Below are 21,618 nucleotides of genomic sequence, written 5' to 3'. Positions count from 1 at the left end.
AAACACACAGGCTTTCAAACCCGACCATTCTTCTCTGCCCAAAGGGCAGAATCGTACAAAGCCTTCTTGACGCAGGGCCGCCCTGAGCCACATGTAGTTTTACACCAATTCCCTAATCAGGCCCAGATTAATCAGAAGTGGCCTGAGGCAGTCGGTACCCTGAGGTGCCTGCGACGACGGCGGGCTACGCAGGAGAGCGGCCATACCGCCACGGCGGGGCTCGAACCCGCGGTCCCAGCGCACCCGGCAGTCACTGCGCAGCCGCGGCACAGCGCCTCCTCCCGCCCCTCGTGCCCGGCGCTGCGGCGGCGTCAGCTGACCGCGGGTCACGTGACCCACCGGCGGGTGAGCGGGCGGCGGCGCCGGGGATGGAGCAGTGACGGTAACGGCGGGCCCGGGCCTGGAGCGGGCGGGGGCGGGGAAGGAGGGGAGGACGGAAGGAAGGACGAGTGTCTGGGCTACCCCGAGCGGCTACCGCAGCGCCCCGGCCTGCCCCGGCGCACGGCCTCCCCCGGCTCCGGGCCGCGCAGGCCTGGCACGAAGGGCAGCGCCGGCCGGGCCCGGCGGTACCGCGGCTCCCGGGGGCTCTGCTGGGCCTCGGGGCCGCCAGGCCGCCGCTCTGCCGCTGCCGGGAGTGTTTACCTCGGGGAGGCCGAAGGGACAGCGCGGCCCGGGGAGCCCGAGCCGGCGGTGCCGGGCTGTGGGAACTGACATCCAATCCCTGAGATCCGGCTCGGCGGCTCCGTGGGGAGCGAGGGCAGCGCCCCCCGCTCCCGGGGCCAGCCTCAGGTCGCTCCGCTCAAGCATGGGGACTCCCCACGGAGCAATGTCCTCGGCTGCCTCGCTATGGCCGCTTCTGCTTAGGGAACGTGGAGGCCAAGCACCAGACGTGATTTCTGAAGACGAGCTTGAAGAAGTGACACTTTAGGGACTCTGTGCTGGGCTGCATCAGTAAACGGAGGTTTCCTATCGAGCTAAATAGAAGCAATTGTCCCCTGCCCCTTGCCCTGGATTTTTTTTTTTTTTTTGAAAAATGCAGTGCTGTAGTTGAGATTCTGTTTTGACGTGGCTATATGTTTTTCTGGGTACAGCACTTGTTCATAAGTTTTATTTTAGATTGTAGTATACTGCATGAAAGATTTTTCTTTGGAAATCCATTTTCCTAGTAACATAGGGATGAAGCAGTGAACATTACAAAAAAGTCCTGGTTAAAGAGGTATATTGTGTGAATAAGCTACCCATTCTTACTGCTTATTCTAGGTTTTATTTTGAACACTTGGTATTTCCAGCTTTATCCTGTGGCCCTTTTCTTTAATTTGCTTGGCTTTCATTTTAACAATCAGTGTGTATGTATTTTTTGTCTGACCAGCATTTGTATCTGTTTTTCAAACCGTTCTGTAGCACTTCTCCTTTCTTCACTTCTTGTTTAGTATTCTCCATTGTTCTGGTTTCAAGGCCCCTCATGTAAAAAACATATAAAACTCTTCTATCAAGCTTTTTGTTCCCTTGTGTATATTTGATAATACCTCCATTTTACCTGAAATGTGAAATCATCTTACTTCCCATGACTGTTAGAGATGGAACACAGCTTCAGGAAAAACAACCACACAGACAAAAAATGGTGAGGGAGAAAGGGAAGTCCAGTGACTTAATGATTCCTGGCAGCTACAACTGTTTCTTCTGGAATTTTTATAAGTATTCTGTAGAGAGTATTGATGTTTGTGGAAAACATGAGAATGCAATGTACCTTGTGTCTTCCTGAGTAGGATTCTGGATTTCTGTGCTATTGCTTTTCTGTCTTTTGCTTGGATATTTGTAAGTTGCTGCTGCCACCACTTAGTTTACCCAACAACTTTTTCTAGTCCTAGCCTAGTCAAATCCAGACAAAAACAATTTAAAGCTTTAACAAACTTTGAGAGTGTGTGTCAGCCACAGTGGTGTCTCTCTGAGTAGGTGAAGTTTACTGTAGCCTTGGCTGTGCCTCTTATAGGGCCAGAGTTCAGTGGAGTGCAGGAAAACCTCTCTTGAGCCAAGTCTGGCATGCATTAAGGAAGATAATGCATCATAGTAGTCTGAATAAGAGGAAAATATGTTTTGTTCCATATCATCAGTAATTAATAGACGTCCTGTGGAGACCTGTTATGTGAGATGCTGCAGCTGGTGCTAAACCAAGAAGCCCTGTGGCATGATGATAACTGATGTTGTGTGTCTGGTCTTGTAAATGCTGTGATTTATCAGCTACCTGTACCTGCCTTGGCATTGTCTGGCACTGCTGTGCTGGGCCTGGTGGGCAGTGCCAGATGTCACAGAGTGTGTCCTGTCAAGGGCCTCAGAACTGGGTGTCGTCATCTCCTGCTGGAAACGAGGCCCCTTAAGTCCAAGGGGGATGGATGGCTGCTATGCCAGGCTGTGCTTCATGATAGTGATTTAATGGCTGGAAAACTTCAGCTTTAGGCTTCCTGAGGAGCTGAGCAAAAGAATCAGCAACCAGGCCTGTGTCTTACCCGGGTTTTCAACACCCTTGAATGAATACAGAGGGGAAGGACCTATGTGTTGTTTTGGGCAAAGTTTGCTACCACATACTAGTTCTAGCAAATACAACACTTGATTCATTCTCCCTCAAAAAAATTGAGTGCTGTACTCTGTGCTCATGAAATACAGGTTAGTCTCTACTCCTTCAAAGCTGCTACAAAAGACATTGCAGATATCAAAATTTAGATTCTGTCAAGGTACACTTTGATTTTGTTTTTCATTCTCTTATTAAAAACATCCAGTAACTCTCAACCAGCTGTTTCTGCTTCTTAGTGACAAAAAAACACATACTCTTAACTTCCTGAGCATGTCTGCAACATAAGCCAGCATCATTTGTATTTAGTACCAACACTTTCTTGGCTAATGCCAGTATGTGTAATCTTATTGATGGTTTGCAGTTGCAACAGAGATATCAAGACTAGAAAGTGTTCTCCTTTTTGTTGAAATGTTTAGCTGCCAGGAGAAGCTTCTTTACTTGAAAGAATAAACTAGAGTTTATTGCATTTAAATAATTTTAGGCATTTATTTACTTTAAAACACTGTCCTAATCTGAAAAGTGATTGGAGAAGAGATGTCAGAGTTGAAATTTTTTTGGTTTTGCTTGTTTTTTCTGATGTTTTCAGAAAAAGTTGTCTGATATACAGACACTGGAATGTCGGAACTCAGGACATCCCTCTGGGTGTCCAGAGTTGCCGGGACCCCTGCCAGGGGGTTCAAAGACCCTGGCACACAGCCTAGAACACCTGTGGGTTTGATTATGACCCATGGAGCAAATTACCAGCTCTGTATGAAGACCTGAAAGCCACAGAAGTTTAAGTAGTGTAACAATAAAATTATCACTACCTAAAGTAGATTTTGGGGGTTTTAGAATAGAGGTTTTGGGGACAAGATGGAGGGACTTGGGTGTGTCCAGCCTTTCTTCTTCTTCTTCTTCTCGACCTTCATCTTCTGCTGTGCTGTTGGCACTTACAGATTGGTTTAGAGTAGAAGCTCACTGTCTAACATAGGTGATAGGTATTGGAAAGTAGTTGTAAACATTGTACACATAGTATATAGTATAAAGAGATAACACCTTCCTGGGGGCAGGCAGAGGGCCTGGAATTGTCCTCCTGGACAGATCTCGGCAGGGCAGGAGAAAGAATTTTATAGATGAGATACAATAAACAACCTTGAGACCAAGAACTGAAGAACTCCGACTCATTCTTCGAACGTGCGGGCCAAAACAGAGACTTTTCACATGTCTTGGGGCTGCAATAAACTGCAACCTCCTGAGACTGGAAAAGGTATATAGCTGTGAAAATATAATGTGGGTCCTGTTTTATTTGATTTCTTTTCAGTTAGATTGTTTGCTTGTTATCTTTCTATGAAATTGCAGTTACTAATGAAAGGTGCTAATGTTGCAAACTCAGCCCACTTTACCATACAGGATGGGCAGTTTAAAAACGTTTTCTAACTGTGTAAATATGATTTGGAAGATAGGGAAAAATGAATTTGAAACCACATGATACTTCTGGTAAAATCTCTTACAGTGGCTGTAACAGCACTATAGCAATGTGGAGTGAGATGTTTTTCTTTGGGCAAAGCTTTGACTGCTGTATTGATGGCAGATATTTTTTCTTCTTTCTCTTGCTTCTCTTCTGCTAGTATCTTGCCTTTATCCTCAGAATCAACAGCCATCAAGATAAAGGCACAAAAATGACAGAGTTTTGGCTGATTTCTGCTCCTGGAGAAAAGACCTGTCAGCAGACATGGGAGAAGCTACATGCAGCAACTACAAAACACAACAACCTTTCCACTAATTCAAAGTTCAATATTCCGGACTTGAAGGTATGTAAGCCCTGTGTCAAGTCCTAAGAAGTGTGTTTGTTTTGCACCATCTTTGTTTCTCTAGATTAAAACCTGCAGATGTTTTAGAGAGAGTAGCTGACTTCTCTTGATGTGTATGTGTGGATCTAAGAAATAATTCAGACAACAGTTATCTTTTTTTCTGAACTTCTAAGTTAGTTGTTCACACTGTAAGTTTTCAAGATTCAGCAGCCTGTGTTCTTTCAGCGAATAAAGCAGTTTTTTCTGAGGACTGTAGTCTTGATCTCATGATGGTAGCAGTTACTTGGAGAAGAAAAATGTGATCTTGTGATCTGATTATTGGGAATTTCCTTTGATGGTTTTGTTTTGCCTTTTTAAAAATTATTTTAAGTTTTTTCCCCTTCTGAATTGTCTGCTCCTTTTCTCTGTCTGAGATACAGTGAAAGGTTCAAATTAAAAATACAGGAGTTGATCAAAGAGCTGCTCTGCCTTTTCTCTGTCCAGAAGTAGCATTCTTCTATTAGAGCAGTGGTTTATCTCTGGCTGAGCATTCCAGTGTGACCTGCCAATGTGTTGTGGAAAATGAAAAAAAAACTGTTCGAACTATTCTGTGAGAAGCAAATAGTAACAAAATAAGAAAGTAGTTAATCTTGGGTTAATACAATCATCAGGATACGGAAAAGTTATGAGCCAGTGTATTCATTTAGAAAAGGTCTTTCCTGATGCCTGGATGTTTCTTGAACAAGAATTGGAGCTCAGTTAAAGCCCATCAAGGCTTACAAAATTGAGGAGAAAAATGCCATCAGTCTTGGTCTACAGAGTGCATCAAGGTCAGGTGGCATAATGCCTTTTTCCTGTGTCTGCTAAGGAATGAGCCCAGGGCACAGAGTGCTTCAGGGTGCCTTTTAACATCTTCAAACTGCCATAACTTGTGTTCACATTTGGACTGTCCTGAGTTAGAACAGTGACTAGAACAAATGTCTGTCTCCTCCCAGGATATCCTTGGACAGGAGTCAGGATGGCTTTCAAACTGTAGGGTGCCTGCAGCATTTAGAAGAGTTATTGCTGAAATCTGTTGGGGCCCATCAGGGTTAGAAGCAATTTTTTTTGCTTCTACTGTGTTTCCTAAAAGGGGCAGAAACTGAATATACTTTATATACAGTGGGAAATAGTCTGGCTTCTGTGAGACTGTTAAAGCAGTGAGATCCTTTAGTTAAAACTCATTTAAACAGTGGTTTAGTCTCTGCTGAACAGCAGTCTTATTGCTTAAAGACTTGCTAGTCCTGAGACTTTTAAGTGACTAGTTAAAATGAGCTTCCTTATTCTGCTTGTGGCCCACAAGAAGGTGAGGCATGGAAAGTCATTTTATGTGATATTTCTTAAGTAATTCTGCTCCTTTCTGCTTCAGAACTAAACAGAAAAGGACTAATATGAATTTGAGTGGTCAGATATATAGAAAGTAGATGCTAGATTACAAGTATGTTAAATGTTACTAGCCCTGTAATATTTCAGTGAGAAATGTGTACTCTAGATACATGAGATTAGGGAAGAAAGTGTTTTTCTGGAAGAGAAGGGAAGAAAGAGTGAAAGCTTGTAGACAAGCTAGATATTTTATTACCCAAGATGCAAAAAGTCCAGACTCTTGTTGGTCTCACTGCTGCAGTACTCTTGTATTGTCAAAGTTTTCGATGCCCGTGTTGCCTCCAGTGCTGAGATTCCTGATCAGTGAAATTTCTCATTTGATCTAAAGTAGTGAATTAAGTGCTCAAGCAACTGCTTTGTGAAAAGTGCAGCCAATTTATAGCATAGGCATTGTTTTAACATGTTTTGGATGTCTGGATTGCAGAACTGAAACTGAGCACCAAACTAGTGAGTTAGATCTGATTCTGTGGTGTTTTGAGGCAGGGGTGATATCTTAAAAAGTGAAACAGAGTGTGACTTTGGTAAATCAAGATGTCTGAAATCTTAAGAGTCCAGCATTTTATGTAGTTCTGGAGAGATACCTCTTGGGAGATGTATCTTTTACTGTTAGCTGGTTTTCTCTTTCTATGTTTATATACATCTGCTAATGCATTTTGATCTTTGCTTCTAGGTTGGCACACTGGATGTTTTGGTTGGTTTGTCTGATGAGCTGGCTAAACTGGATGCGTTTGTGGAGAGGTACCAGTTCATTTTTACTAGGATGGAAAGTATTAGAATGATGATGTGATGGTTTGCTGAGTTCTAATAATACACAGGTTATTTTCAGCATTTTTTTGTATCACAGTGATCCTCTGCAGCCAGTCAGCAAGCTCAGATTTAAGAAAGCTAAGATGCTGTTTTTCACAGTATCTGTTCTTGAAAAAAGAAAAATAATTCTGAACTTCTTACGGAATACTGGAACATTATGCATTCTCTCTTCAGTAGTGCTGTGTGGTGCTGAGTCCTGGAGAATTGTTAAAAATTGAGCCTGACAGGTGCAGGAAGTGGTGAGGAAATGAAGTAAAAGCTTGTAATTCTAGCAGGAATACTGTTTACACACTTTGAGAAAGTAACCATGTAATTTCCTAATCCATAGAAATACTTAAAAGTATTAATATTAAAATGCAAAACTTACTCATTTTGAAGAAACTAATGACCTTTTGAAAGTGATTTCAAGCAAAAGTAGCAAAATTTCACATAACCAGAATTCATGGAGCCATCTTCTGTTTCAAGGAGAGCAATCTTAAATAGACATTTTTAAATAGAAAAGGAAACTCTTTGGCCTGGCACATGTGAATAATATTATACATGGTTTTTCAGTTAGGAAGGCAGGTCTTGAGTGTCACATTGCATTGTCAGGGTTACCCCGTGTTTAGCTTGTATTACTGTTGACTTCTACCTCTCTACCTGTTTCTAGAAAGGGGTTAGAATTTTGGAAGTACAACAGACTTAAAACAAATTTTGCAATATAGTGACTTTACACTTGAAGTCAACACCAATGTGAGGGAGCTAGCCTCACCTTGTTGAGAACTGGTGAGTAGCAGCAGTAGAGATTTTAAATAAAGGTGTGGAATACTGAGAAATTGGTCTCCTTCAGATATTGAGCCCAGCTTGTGCTCTCAGAAAGTTTGGATGTAGAGCAGTTATCATCCTTGTTTGATCCAGTCACTTTTGATCCAATCTCAGGCAACTTAAAATGAGTTTTATGAATGGTATTTCTCAAATGGCAGGTTTGGGCGTTTATTGTTTTTTTAAAATATATTTTTATCTTTATCTTCCAATTTTCAGTGTTGTAAAGAAGGTGGCCCAATATATGGCTGATGTTCTAGAAGACAGTAAAGATAAAGTTCAGGAGAATCTTCTGGCCAATGGAGGTAAAGTGTTAACCATGATATCCTAATGTATTCTAAAACTGTAGAAGGGAAGGCAATGATCCTGAAACTTACTGAGGTACCAGGAAGCCAAGTGCAAGGGGCTGCTTCTGGGTCAGGAGCATGAATGGATCAAGAGCAGCCCTGCTGAGAAGGACTTGGGGTGCCTACAGGTGCCAGTGTGCATTTTATTTCAGTAAAGAGCTGCACTTTTCTCTGAGCCAATATTTTATTTTCAAAGCCATTCAATAGAATTATCACAGCTTGTATTGAAGCAAGAGAGGCTAGTATCAGTGGGTAAGGGCTTGGAGTAGTGTCTTTTGTAGATAGCTGTACAAACCTGTCAGTTCAGGGGAGCCACATGATCATTGCTGCCTTTTTTGCCACAATAACCTTCCCTTCTCCCACCCATTTTTCACACAGAGCAAAAAGAAGTTGCTTTTGTCTGTAGTTCTCCAACCATCCTTGACTTAGTAATAAATGTCATTTACAGTCTACAGAGGTGGTGAAACCACTATCTGAAGGCAGAGGTCATGGAGAATTTACAGCTTGTTTATTTTCAAATTTCTTAAGCAACAGGGTCCACACATGGGAAGGTCCAGTCTGTTACAGTTCTCTTCTGTTAGAGCAGTTCTTCACAGAATATAATACAGTTGTCTTTTTATTGTCAATCTTAACAAAGTTCTTTAAAATTTTAGTTGACTTGGTCACCTATATAACAAGGTTCCAGTGGGATATGGCCAAATACCCCATCAAGCAATCCTTGAAGAATATTTCAGAAATTATTGCAAAGGTAAGGTAACGTGTTTTATAAAACTTCCCTATTTGAACTTGAGATATTTATGCACAAAACTTGCTCTCAAAGCAATTTGTCTGTTTTAGTCAGCAAACAATAGTAATGAACTTTGTAGCAGTTAGTAACCAAAGAAATACATGGGATGTGGCTAGGACTTGGAGAGTGCTCCCTGAAGGCCAACATGCTGTCTTTGCTGATTTTTGTTTCCTAGGATCACTGAGCTACCAAATAAATAGCCAGGAAATGATGCTTCCATTTCAGTTTTGCTCTACTAGCATATTGTTTGTCTGATGTTCTCAAACCTTGTGGGCTGTTAGCAGTGAACCAGGGAACTTATTCACATTTTGAAAGCTGTGGCACTCAGTTGTGAGGGGAGAAATAAGCCTTCATTGTTAGATGTAGAGTTTTCATGTGTTTTCCTCATCTTTACTTTGGCAAAGTGTTTCATACATGAAGGACTTTATTTTTTTACTTGCTTGTGAGCCTCTACAGGATCCTCAGCAGTGACTGGTTTAGACAGTGAGAGAATTCTCTGTAGACAATCCTTGCTTTAAGATCTTCCCAGCCTCTTCAGGTTGTTTTTTTCCCTTCCCTGTTTTCTGTAATCTACAGACTGGCTCTTGGAACTGCCTGTGTTACTAACTGAAGTACATAACTTGCAAAAAAGAAGAGGCTCTTCTGGGTACTATAGAGACAGTCTTTGGTGGTGGATGTGTAGGGACTATAATGGGGTTGGGATGGTGGTAAGTGCTGGCAGACTTGTGCTTTGCTATAACTGCAGATTCCTGAAACTATTACATTATTTTTTTTGCAGAGATTACAAAATTTTAATATATGCTACAAAGCTGACTGAAAATGCAATTAGTACTTTCATTTTTGACATTTTCTTTGGGACTATCATTGTATCTTGAATTTATTCCACAAATTACATTTAGTAAGTATTCTTGGAAAACACCTGCAGTGTGGCCTTTTGTTAGAAGATGACTGGCTGTCTTATGGCTCTGAAGATTTGCACATTAAGAATATCTTACAGATATAAAATAAAAATATTAATATCTGACACTAGCACATATTTGCTTCTTCAGAAGAAGGTACCAAAATGAAGCACTGAACTTTTTACAGCAGTTATAGTACAGCACTTGTTTTTGCAGAAATTAAATTTGTTGAAAAAGAAACCTAGGACATGAAGAGATACGCCCTTTTTTGAAAATTATCAAATATTCAGTGCATGTTATTCTGTGTCCCAGAGTCTGCTAGATAAATAATCTGCTTCAACAAAGCTCTAGAACGTGAACTTCAACTGTCTTACATTCTTCATCTACTTTAGGGACCTCATTGACCTGTTGTATTGAATAGTAAATGTAGACAAACAGGTCTGCTGGAGTTCGGCTTGAGTCATCCTTTGGGGGTTTCCATTTTGCTTCATGTTTAGCTGTGCTTGTATTCCACAGGAACAGCTTTAGGACATAAATGTGTAATAAATCTGATTTCAAATAGTTTACAAAATATTTTCAGCTGTGAGCCGTAGATGTATGTCCATAAAGTAGAGAAGGAAGATGACTGAAGATGCCTTAGGTTCCTACAGAAATGACCCCAAGGAGATCATATCACAGGACTTGAAACAGTTTTGTCCCAAGGCAGAAAGAGTCCTGACAGAGGTAAAGTCTTCATGTAATCACATGCCAAAGTGAAGATATAGGAAAATTGATAGACCTACGTTAATTAAAATCTGTGAAGCCTCTTGACAGGTTGATGTTAAATAATTTGAAAAGTTTGTCAAATAATGAATTACTACATTTCCTGTGTGGTTTTATGTCATCCTCACACACTCAGGCAACAGATTCTGATGTCTGTCAAAATGAGTAATGGCAATTGCAGTGGGGATTTGTCAGTTGAGAAGAAATTACAGCAGTGTCAGAAACATTTAAAATAAAATTATATCTGCTGAAACTCTTCATCAGATTTTTTCAGCTTTCAACTTACAGAAATTTTGTGAGCCCCACCGTCAATACAGAAGACTTTTGAGATGGCATCTGTGCTGAGAGCTGTCACTTAATCGAGTTATTCTTTGGATTTGAAATTAGTGATCAGACTTATGCAAGGAGACAGCCTCAATATTTTCAGTGCCCATGTCCAACCTTTTCAGCAGCCCAGGCATGCATCAAAGTGCAACAGCTCAGCTGTATGGCTACAAGACACTGATGTATTGCCAACGACTACCTAAGGGGTTTAAATATCTGGGATTGCTCTGTGTAGAGATAGGCTCCCTGTGTTAGACTGCACTTTCCTTAGCAATATTGTGAGTCTGCCTCCTTTTGCAGTGACCTTTGTGAGTTATTCACCAATTCTACTCGCAGAAGGAAGTTTGTATTGTTGCTTCATTTGGTAATTTTACAAACATTTATTTTCAAGAGCTCTGTTGTGGCATAGAGGTTTGTGGTTCTCTAACATTCAGTAGGAAGCAAAGCTGGTTGTTTTTCACAATAAACTTCAGTCAGTGCAGCAGTAACAGGTTTTTATCTAAGCAGTCATTTTTTAAAAGACTACTGACTCTACAAATGAGAGCAATTAAAAGTATTTTCAAGTAGGAAATGCTGAATGGAACTGGTTTGTAAAGGCAATGATGGTATCAAAAGTTTTTGGGTTTTGTCATTAATAATGCATAGTTATACTGTTGTTGAAAGTTTTGATCCTTGGAAAAGGCAAAGGGTTGTCAGTCTGGGGAAGAGCTAAAATGCACAAAGGTACTAGCTTAATATATTCTGTTTAATTTTCCCCTTATGGTATCCTCTAGATGTAAAAAAAAGGTGCTGGTGTTACTTCTTGTAGTATTAAAAAGTTTTCATGAAGGTATATGCCTTCTGTGACACCTGCTGAAAAGTTCCGCATGTTGCTTTGCTAAAGGTTGTATCAGTCAAAGGATTTAAATAGCCTTAAGTACTCATCTGTTTAATTTTGTCATTTTCAGAGTATTTTGTCTAAAGGATTTCTGTATCTGTAAAGGTGCAAGCTGTTAATGTGTTGCTACATGAAACGAACAGAATGTTCAGGATTTTGATGACTTCCTGCTACAGACAAGCCAACTTAGGTGCTACCATAAACAAGGTCACTATTTAATTAAGTGACCTTGCTTTTAAGAGAGATTTATTTTGTAGAAACAAAATCATATCTGGATCTCCAAGCTGAAGTGTTTTATGCAAACAAAATGTTTTATCAGTGTTCTAAGTCTATATAAAGGGAGAGTCCCTTGACAGTGTTCAGAAACTTTTCCCTGGGAATTTTTTCATGCTTGTACTTCCTTACTACAGTGAGGAGGCAGTGAAGGAAGCAGTAGGCAGCATTATAATCCCAGACCAACACTGTGCCATTGCAGTTACCCAACTGTTACTGAGTGTGCTGATTTTAAAACACCTCCTTGTATAGGGTGCACACCGATATGAGTATGGTTGGCAGTTTAACATATATTAATTAAAGTGCTTAATTTGTTTTGTAGTCTTCCACTTGCTGCCAAGTTGTCTAGCTGGGAATGAATCATTTTTGGTAATCATGCTAATTAAGCCATCCTTCGCAAATCCATCCTTCAGGATTACTTGAGCAGCAGTGGCAAGCTGAACATAAATTCTATTCTAGTTCTTTAGACACAGCTCCTTTTCTTTTCATTTTTAAGGGAGTAAACCAGATTGACAATGATCTAAAAGCAAGAGCCTCGGCATACAATAATCTGAAAGGGAATCTTCAGAATTTGGAAAGAAAGAATGCGTAAGTTGTATTATTTTTTCTAATGTAGTGCAGGAACGTTATCTAATTATGAAAACTTAAGAAAATGTTAACTCTAAGCTTAATGTATTTTTGAGGTGTTTATTAGTCTTGAAGAGCAGCTGTCATAAAAGAACATTTATTATCAGCTGTCTGGTTGGTGCTAACTTACCTGTGACTGAAAAGCAATTAAGAAATCACAGAAGCATGTACAAATAGCATAAATTGCTGGAACTTCTGAGGGGAGCTTGCTGTTAGTGGTAGTGCTGCTACTTAGGTGTCTTGTTTAAATAAGAAAGTCTTCCCTTCACACCACCTTAACTGGTTTTCTTCCCTCAGAATTTACCAGCAGAGACAGCTGCTAGGTACACACAGATATTAAATGAGGACTGTGTGTTGTCTTGTCACGTATGCGTGATGATTATCTGAAGTATAGCTGGGGTACAGTAGTTATTCTGTGCAAATGGGGCTGATTAATGTGCCTGAGCCCTGCCGTTACAGTGAATGGCACAAGCCTGCTGGCTGACTCAGAGCCATGGGTCATGCCAATGACAGTACATGACAAGCTGTTTTAGGAGTGAGACATCAGTTCTGTGCTAAGCCATGGCAGTTTGTCAGCTGAACGCCATTAAACCTTTTATGAATACAAGGAAATACACTGCTTTAAGTTTTTATTGTTGTTCTGCATGTAGATCGTACTACATTAGTTATAACTCTGAGGCTCCTTGTGCTAGAATCCACACTTAATGGCTTTAATGGTTCTTGCAATTTTAAATCACTTTTTAAAAGACAAGTTGGCCCCTTAAGCGTGTGACGTATTTGGAATATGGAAATGACGCACAGCAGCAGAGCTACTGATAAAAACGTCAGTGACTTTGGACAGGGAGATATAAAGTGCATATAAGGACATTTTGTTTGCTCTGCTAATAGCAATTGTGTAGGTAAAATGTATTTTTGAGAATGCTATATTATCAAGCACTGGAAACTGTTGTCCAGACAAATTCAGTTCTTAAATGTGTAATTGTTCTGGCTTTGTTTCTCTGCAGGGGAAGCTTGCTAACCAGAAGTCTTGCTGATATTGTAAAGAAAGAGGACTTTGTACTTGATTCAGAATATTTGGTCACATTATTAGTGATTGTGCCGAAGTAAGTCTATTCATCCTAAGAGTAGAATACAATAAGAAATATAAATAATTTAATAGATCTCACAACTCTATAATACTGTCAGAATGACATCTCAGTTTACTTGGGGCTTTCCCGGATGAGCAAACAGAACTGTTAAGATGCTCAGGAGAGATAAGTAAGCATCTGTGCCTGTGTTCCTTTGTTCACAGAAACTTCTTCTAAGGACTGCTGGGTGCTCATGAATTTCTTGAAGAAACTGGAAATTAGATTTATATCTCTTATTCAGTGTTTGCTATGACTAGACATGCTCCAAATGGGTGTCCTTATGAAAATAAGTGCTGAGTAAAAACATGACTAGTTTTACATTAGAAGGCTTAATCATTAAATTATCCTGGTTAGGACTATGCCAACTTCCATCATTTACTGAGTGAACTCTTTACTGCTTTGCTCTGCACGTTTTTAGATTGCCTGAACACTGTTTTTTGGGGTTTTTTTTACTTAACTAAGTCTGTGCCATTGGAACCCTGCTTATGTTCTGTCAAAGGCTTGCTGGGTGAGCAGGCTGTTCTTATTTGAAATGTGTGAACAACAAAAACCTCGTGTTTTCCCTTGGCCAAGGAAAGTGGTGATACAGATGCCCTCAAAACTGTTGTAAAATGAAAAAATGGTCCTTGACTGGAGCTGCAAGCAGAAAGCTCCTAATTTATGAAAAGTCCACTGGCTCTCTTTACCACAGGAGCCATTAGAGTCTGTCACATGTTTTCCCTCTGGTGAAGGAAAACCAATTTTGCGGTGGCTTTAGCAGAAAGCGGGTGGTTAGAATATCTCTGCTGTTATTTGTCTTGTTTTTGCTGTTGAAAGGATGGAACCTCTTCACAAGTACCTAGAGAAAGGTAGGGCTTCCAAAATTCCCAGTCCTTCAGGCAAGTGTAGGACTCTAGGGAACCTGTTTATAATTGTGGAAGAAGTATTCCTCTGCTCAAAAGAGCAGAGTTGCATGAGGAGTTGCTGATTAACCTTGACAGTTAATTCCATTTGGTCCCCTGAGATCTCTACTTAATGATGATTTAATTTCATAGTTCTTTGATTTAAAAAATGTTGCACTTGTAAACTGACATGAAGACTGAAAATATGTTACTTTTGCAATCACTATAGTTTATTTATCAATAATTACAAAAACAGCATGAGGAGAACTGAGTGTTTTTTGAGTCTGGCATATTTCTTAAAACCTATACCTGAGATGGAAGATGTGATGATTAAATGTTTTTACCTTAAAAAAAAACCCTTGATCCATTAATCTCAGATTAAAAGTCTAACAATAACCTGTGTATTCTCTAGGTTAAATTACAATGACTGGGTTAAGCAGTATGAAACACTAGCAGAGATGGTTGTACCACGTTCCAGCAAGTAAGTTGTGAAATGCTAAATCTCATATTTGCATGTGCTATGTTTCAGGGGTGTCTTTATCTACAAAGACTGTGAATTTTAAAGATTGGTCAAAAAACTTGTCAATATATCTAACTTTCTAGCTTTATCTGATCAAATAATTGAGGAAAGATTAAAATAGAACTCTAGGGTTAACCAAAATTATCAAACTTACGTGAGAAGAGTAAGAGGATTCAAGAGTTAATCTAGTTCTGGTCAGATATATTCAGCCTCTGGCTGGAGTGTGGTGAAGATAAGCAACAAATGCTGGCTGCTGGCCTGTAAGCTTTAGGTCTGTATTCACAGGACTTGAACCAAGTTATATGAACTGTGAAAGCTTCCAAAGAATGGACAACTGGAAGTGTGAATTTGTTGTTTTCAAAGAAAGGTAGCTTGTCTCTTTGAGTCCTTGGTATCAGGCTGGTGCTAGGTGCTCTGGTGGGCAAGATTAAACCACTTTAGCAGACTTGTAACCACTTTGAAAGATAAAGTCCATGTGTAGCACAAATCATCTATTTGGGGTTAATTTTAACTGACAGACTGAGATTTTGATCAGGAAAATCTGATGCTACCAGTTCTGTGCCACTTAAAAAATCTGAACTTGCTCTGGATAGCTTCACATTTGGAAGACCTGCTAGTGCTTCTTATTTAATTATTGGGAAACCATGGCCTAGGGCTAGCTTAAGAAAAAGCAACTTGTTAAACTGTTGGATAATGCTTGTATTGAAGACAGTATGACATTGAGGAACAGTCTAAATCCATTCAAGCTTTTTTTTCCTAAGGTAAATCCTCAAAATAAGCAATATTATTTTGAATTATAAAATAGTAAATCTAAGGGTCATCTTTGCAGCCTAAGAAACATTTTGTTTTGCCAACCTGTATATTTTTAATTTGTGTATTTTTCTATTTTATATCCATTTCATTTTTCTTTAAAACACACATTTCTAATAAAACTGTAGTCCAAACGTTTCAGTACTAAACCAGCTTCAGTTACTTTTTTTGTTAAGTAAGTTTTAATTTGAACAAATATCATATGAAGTGGTTTTGTGTGACGAAGTCTCTCAATGTGAAGTGTAAGCTGCCATTATTTATGAAGGGAGCAATTAAGAGCAGTCAGTGACATTCTGTAGGAGGTGCTTAATTTGGGAACTAAACTTGTATAATTATCTACATTTATGTCTTGCCTTGTAGCAATAAAGTACAACACATGGTACTGTGTGACTGACCTGTGCTGGCTCGATCCTGGTTAATTCTGACACTTGGTCTGTTTTCTTTCTGTGTAGTGTACTCTTTGAGGACCAAGACAGCTACCTTTGTAATGTCACCTTGTTCAGGAAGGCAGTGGATGACTTCAAGCACAAAGCCAGAGAATATAAGTAAGGTTTATTTTGTGTGCATTCTGTCTCTCATGCTTTGAAGGATCTCTGGATAGACACTTCTGATTTTATTCACTTCCAAATGCAGATTTATGGTCCGTGACTTCCAGTACAATGAAGAAGAGATGAAAGCCGATAAAGAAGAAATGAATAGACTGTCAACTGACAAGAAGAAACAGTTTGTAAGTCTTAATAAAGTGGTCATTACAGAAATGTGAGACATCTAAGACTTGTTATTGCTACATAAAATTTTCATGAAGTTGTGATTCAGAGAAAGCATTGTAGGGATGACATGATGTAGCCAGCCTGCCACCCAGCTAATCTACTCCAGGATAATTGAATTTCGTGCAGCACAAGTGCTCCTCACTGCATTGAACCAAGGGCTGGTATTGCAGCTGATAATGTTTGAAGTTTGAAAATGGACAAGTGTTTGAATTGCATAATCAGATATTACTAAAAGGATCTTTAATATAGTTAGATCATGACAACTGAGATGGGGACCTGAAGGGACAATGGGAAGTGTCATTAAATGTCTCTTTACTTTCTATCAAAACACTCTTGAGCAATTATGTCCATAATGAACTTTGTCTTTAGCTTGTCTTTTATTATGGTACAGATATTGAGTAGCTGCTCAAACATGCATAATGGGCTGAGTCTTTTTCTGATGTTTGAATAGCTGATTTTTTTTCCCTCTCTTTTCTTTCACAGGGGCCTCTGGTTCGGTGGCTGAAAGTTAATTTCAGTGAAGCTTTCATTGCATGGATTCATGTGAAAGCATTACGTGTTTTTGTTGAATCTGTTTTAAGGTAATGAGGCAGATTTGAATAGTGATTTCCTTCCTAGACTTGGTAAGAATTCACATCTAGCTTGGGTTTACCAAATTGAAGCATCTGAATGCTGCTCTTCTGGGAAGGAGGAAGCAAAAAGCAGGGCTGTAAGAATAGTTGGTGGCAATAGCTCTTGTTGCCAGTTGTGAAATATTTGAAGTAGGTAATTGTGTATCTTCCCCTTGGATAGTCTTTTCACTATTGCTTTAGGAGTTACAGATACTCTGTACATAGCAGGGAGACATTTGCTGATTTTTAGGTTACTTTATGAGCTGCTTGTAACAAGAATTAACTACATCTTATATTTAAATGGCAAATTTGAATAGTTCAGAATAACAATAGCTTGGCATCATGAAATCTATGCTTTTTCTTTAAGACATGCCTTTTGTAATCTAAATTTTTCAGTTTTAAACCACTCAATATTCTAATTAGAAATTTGATCTGTTTTTTTTCTTCATACTATCCACAAGTGTTGTTACTAGTCAAGAACAGATGTAGTTGTTCTGCAAAGGAAAGACCTTTATTTTTAATAGTTGAAGACGTTCCTACTGCGGTCAGTAAAGGGCAAGGTGTTTTTAGCCTTTTTGATCACTTGTCATAAAAGAGAAAAGCAGAGGAGAAAAAGAAAACAAATCACATGAACTTGCATTCTTGCTGCTATGGCCTTATTGTGAAGACAAAACTTGAGTAAAGAGTAAAGAAGAAAGCTGAACCTGACTGAAATGTTGGCAGCAGTTTCCACACTCCTAGAAAGGAAGATTAAGTTGAAACTACATTGTCCACCAAGTGTCATAAGCAAAGTAAATTAATGGAATATTCAAAATTTAGTCTGTGTTCAGGTAACATTGAGAATTATGCTAAATATTCCAGGATTTTAAATTATTTTTAAAATATTTAGGCTTCCGTTTTGTTATTTTAAGCTTGAAGTTCTTTTTTGATGTCTTATGAATTGTAGACACAGAATGGCTTTGCAAAATTGGAAATTAGCAGAATTTCCTCTTCAGCAATAGGATTCTTTCTCAAAAAAAAATTCTGCTTTGAATTATGAAAGAAGGTTTATTTCAGCATTTCCATGGTTTTCTACTTGATTTCCTCAGGTATGGTTTGCCAGTTAACTTCCAGGCAATGCTGCTTCAGCCTAATAAGAAAACAATGAAGAAACTGAGGGAAGTTCTGTATGACTTGTACAAACATCTTGACAGCAGTGCAGCAGCTATCATTGATGTAAGTACTTTTTAACTGTTACTAGTATGTTTAAACAAAGTCTATTGGCATCATTAAAAAGCTGTACCTCTCCATATTCTTCATTTTCTCACAGTACAGAGAATTTTGTCTCCTTAAAAAAATGCTGCCTCTGTTTTACACCTTTGCAAGGCAGATGGTATTTAAAGTTGCAACCAATATATTTGAAGAGCTATTTAAAAGTCACATGTAATTTCTTCTTAACTGCATTCTTTCCTACTGCTGATGGAAAGATACAGACTACAAGTTAGCATAGTAGTCCTCTGCTGTAGAAGGCTGAATCATTGTCAAAATGGAATCAGCCTTTCCATCTGTAGAGGTCTCATTTTCATGTGTAAAAGCTGGTTTGTTGGGAGGCTTATTCTACTAATTGGCTTTGTATTGAAAAGTGATGATGTTTGTAGTTAAAGGTTAACTGAAGATACCATGAGTTTAGCTGAATTAAAAAAGATTCTTAATGTTATATTGAATGTAATGTATTTCCAGACCTTTTTGTGGAAAGAGGATGTGAGACAATTTAGGTGAAAATTAAAGATGCTGAACTTATATAATGTCCTGGATCATTCAGCACCCTATAGCATTCTCATCAGAAACTGGCAGTGTTTAGATGTAATAGTGATGATATGTTTACTATAGCAATGGATGTGAATTATTGGTACAGAACTACTTAGAGTTTGAAAAATCACTTTGTATTTACTTGTGAAAAATACTGTTAGTCATTTGTCAAAGTTCTAACTTTACCTGTTACTTAAACAGTCACTTGAATCTGAAAATTTAACCTTGAAATCTTACCTGGCCCATTTGCTTCTAAAATATGTTAATATTTCAGCCACTTCTTAATAGGAGTCTGAATTGTAAGAGTATAACTGGTTTCAAAACTTTATTTGCAGGCAACTATGGATATTCCAGGTTTAAACCTCAGCCAACAGGAGTACTACCCATATGTGTACTACAAGATCGATTGTAATTTGCTGGAATTCAAGTAAAAGTTCCCTAACATGACAATCTTCTCAGTGTTGATGTAAACAAACAGAAGTGAGGTTGAAGTATAGTAATACTTTTAACATTCTACTAATCATATGCTTGCTTCTTATGTTAGGTGAATTGAACACACTGTGGTCCATCTCTAGACATTTTCTTTTTAAAGAGCAGTGTAGGTAACCAGCTTTTAATCGACTATGTCTGTAAATGTATATTGAGAGAATTGAAGTATTTATAAACAGAGTGATTTATTTAAGGAAAAGCTTATCCCTCTTTCCTATGGTGGTCTGTGTTAATTCCATTTACTGTTGTTTATACAAAAAACTTGTTTACAGAAGACTAGTGTAAATGTTCATGGCCATTTTGTTCATTTGATTTAGTAGATACAACTGTGTTAACGTTGTTGAACTGTGATGTAAAGTATGTAAAATTGGTATGAAATCGTGCTTTCTGAATGGTTTAAAATTACAACTGATGCACTGTAAACGCAGGGAAAATAAACATACCTGTGCAAATGTGTCACTTTGTTCTACCACATAAAATTGCAGATACTTGTGTCTAAACTGAAGCAATACATTAAGTCTTTAATAGTGCTGCAATCCTGCACGCACTGGTACAGAGATACAATTGGCTTCAGCACAAGTACTTGTAGGAGATGCAGGAACTAATTCTGCTTTGTGCAGAAAGGCTCAAGTCGTTTGGCCACCCCATTTATGTATGAGTGTTTTTTGTGTTTGTATCTTTGTAACTCTAAAGAAAAGATGTGAGACAATCACTGGGAAGATGATGGCAAGCTGGGATAATAACAAGCTAGGCTGAGCTGGGATTTTGGTAATTCTTCTTTCTTTTCAGTCAGTTGAAGCTTGAGAAATTTTATAGCTTTGTGCACTGTACAATTAGATGCTCACTTTTTTTTTTTTTTGCAATATCTGTTCTCCATACAGGGAATATGATGGCTTCCTTCTAATGTGGACAGAGAGAAGTTGTTTATTTCAGTACTAGCTATTACAAATATTCTACCTGTCTGAGTAGCTAAATACGCAGTAAAAGCTGCAGTATTGTTTAAAACTGACTTGAATCGAGTGAGACTGGAGGAGTTCTGATTTATCAAAATTAGTATTTGAAGTACTGTAACCACTGGATTCTTTTCTCATTTAGTCCTTAACTGAAAATATCAGACCTCCAAGCACTATAGAGCTTTCAGCTGTGGACTCTCTAATCATAACCCAGCAGCACCTTGGAGGAACTGGCTAACTTTGTATGCCTACATTGATATCTCTAATTATTAAAAGGGAAGTCTAGGTTTTGAGTGCAAGAGTTGCATCTAGCTACTGATTTTGATAGGGTTTGACATCTATGAAAATATTTGTTGTGTAAAGTTATGTTTGCTTTTCTTCCCGTTTTTATAGACAAAAAGGGAAATAGTGAGATCAGGTGTCCTGTCGAGGTCACATTTCTGCTTCTCCCACTTCTCAATTCCTTACAGAAGATAACAGCTGTTTAGTCTGTTGTCCAGGTTGTTAAAAGTGTGCCCAAGTGGAAGAGGTTTTCCCTTTTATCACTCAGCTCTGTCTCTTCCACTGGCTTTTGTTACTGCTGCTCACAAAGGTTGTCACCTTGGTTCTGAGCCCACTATAACATGTACACACTGCTTAAAGGTAAAGAGAGGTTTTTTGTCCTGCCTCTCTAATCACAGGAGAAATCAGGCTAAACTGTTGTCTCTGTTTTTCACCTTAGTTCTCTTTTGATTTTGTTTTCAAAGCTGTTCTACAAACAAGTGCAGGTAAGGGCTTGGGTTTTCAGTAAGTGCTGTATGAAATGCTTTGCTGTGTATTTCACCCTGCTCAAGATACTGGTGCTTGCTCAATCAGCCTTAGATCCTTCTGAAATGAATGGAGGCAAAGGGCAGGTGGACAATAGAATGACATCACCATCCAAAGTGAGGGAAGCAGTTAATATGCTGAAAAACAGAGAGATATGGAAATTCTGTAGAAATGGGCTGACAGGCCCTGCAGGGACTGCAGCAAAGAGAATTGCCAAGTTCAGTGCTGGGGGATGAGAAACTCTTATGCCCCAGTGTGGGCTGGGTGTGGACTAGGCAGGAAACAGCATTGCAGAGAAGGAGCTGGGATTGCTCATGGGAAACTAGTTGTGCTTGTGGCCAGCCTTCTCCTGGGATGGCTGCTAGCTAGAGGGTAGCCATCCTTCCCCAGTATTTGGCACCTGTAGAGTCCTGTCTGGGCTCTATAATGCGAGAAAATGGAGCACCACAATGGAAAGTCCAGTGGAAGCTACCCAAGCTTGTCAGGGAGGTGGAGCATGTGACACTGCCTGGGACAATCGTGTCTCTCTCCATGCTGGGGAAGAGATGGGAAAAGCAAAGAGCAGATTTTACTGATATTTCCAACTGCCTGAACAGAG

The 21,618-nt window shown here is 39.2% G+C and overlaps 1 protein-coding gene across 1 annotated transcript; it reads left to right on the top strand.

Moving 5' to 3' along the window:
- Positions 1 to 296: 296 nt before the first annotated feature.
- ATP6V1C1 (ATPase H+ transporting V1 subunit C1) lies at positions 297 to 19,716 on the top strand. The gene is made up of 13 exons (XM_036403086.2): positions 297 to 382; positions 4,177 to 4,359; positions 6,431 to 6,498; positions 7,588 to 7,673; positions 8,369 to 8,463; positions 12,134 to 12,225; positions 13,269 to 13,367; positions 14,685 to 14,753; positions 16,055 to 16,147; positions 16,236 to 16,329; positions 16,856 to 16,953; positions 18,072 to 18,198; positions 19,107 to 19,716. Exons 2-13 carry the CDS (start codon positions 4,228 to 4,230, stop codon positions 19,200 to 19,202), a joined length of 1,149 nt encoding a protein of 382 aa, XP_036258979.1. The 5' UTR covers positions 297 to 382; positions 4,177 to 4,227; the 3' UTR covers positions 19,203 to 19,716.
- The last annotated feature ends 1,902 nt before the right edge of the window (positions 19,717 to 21,618 follow it).

Source organism: Molothrus ater, chromosome 1 (assembly GCF_012460135.2).
Source record: "Molothrus ater isolate BHLD 08-10-18 breed brown headed cowbird chromosome 1, BPBGC_Mater_1.1, whole genome shotgun sequence".
NCBI classification, from domain to species: Eukaryota; Metazoa; Chordata; class Aves; order Passeriformes; family Icteridae; genus Molothrus; species Molothrus ater.
The sequence above is the reverse complement of the archived record's forward strand: the minus strand, read 5'-3'. Positions and strand labels throughout refer to the sequence as shown.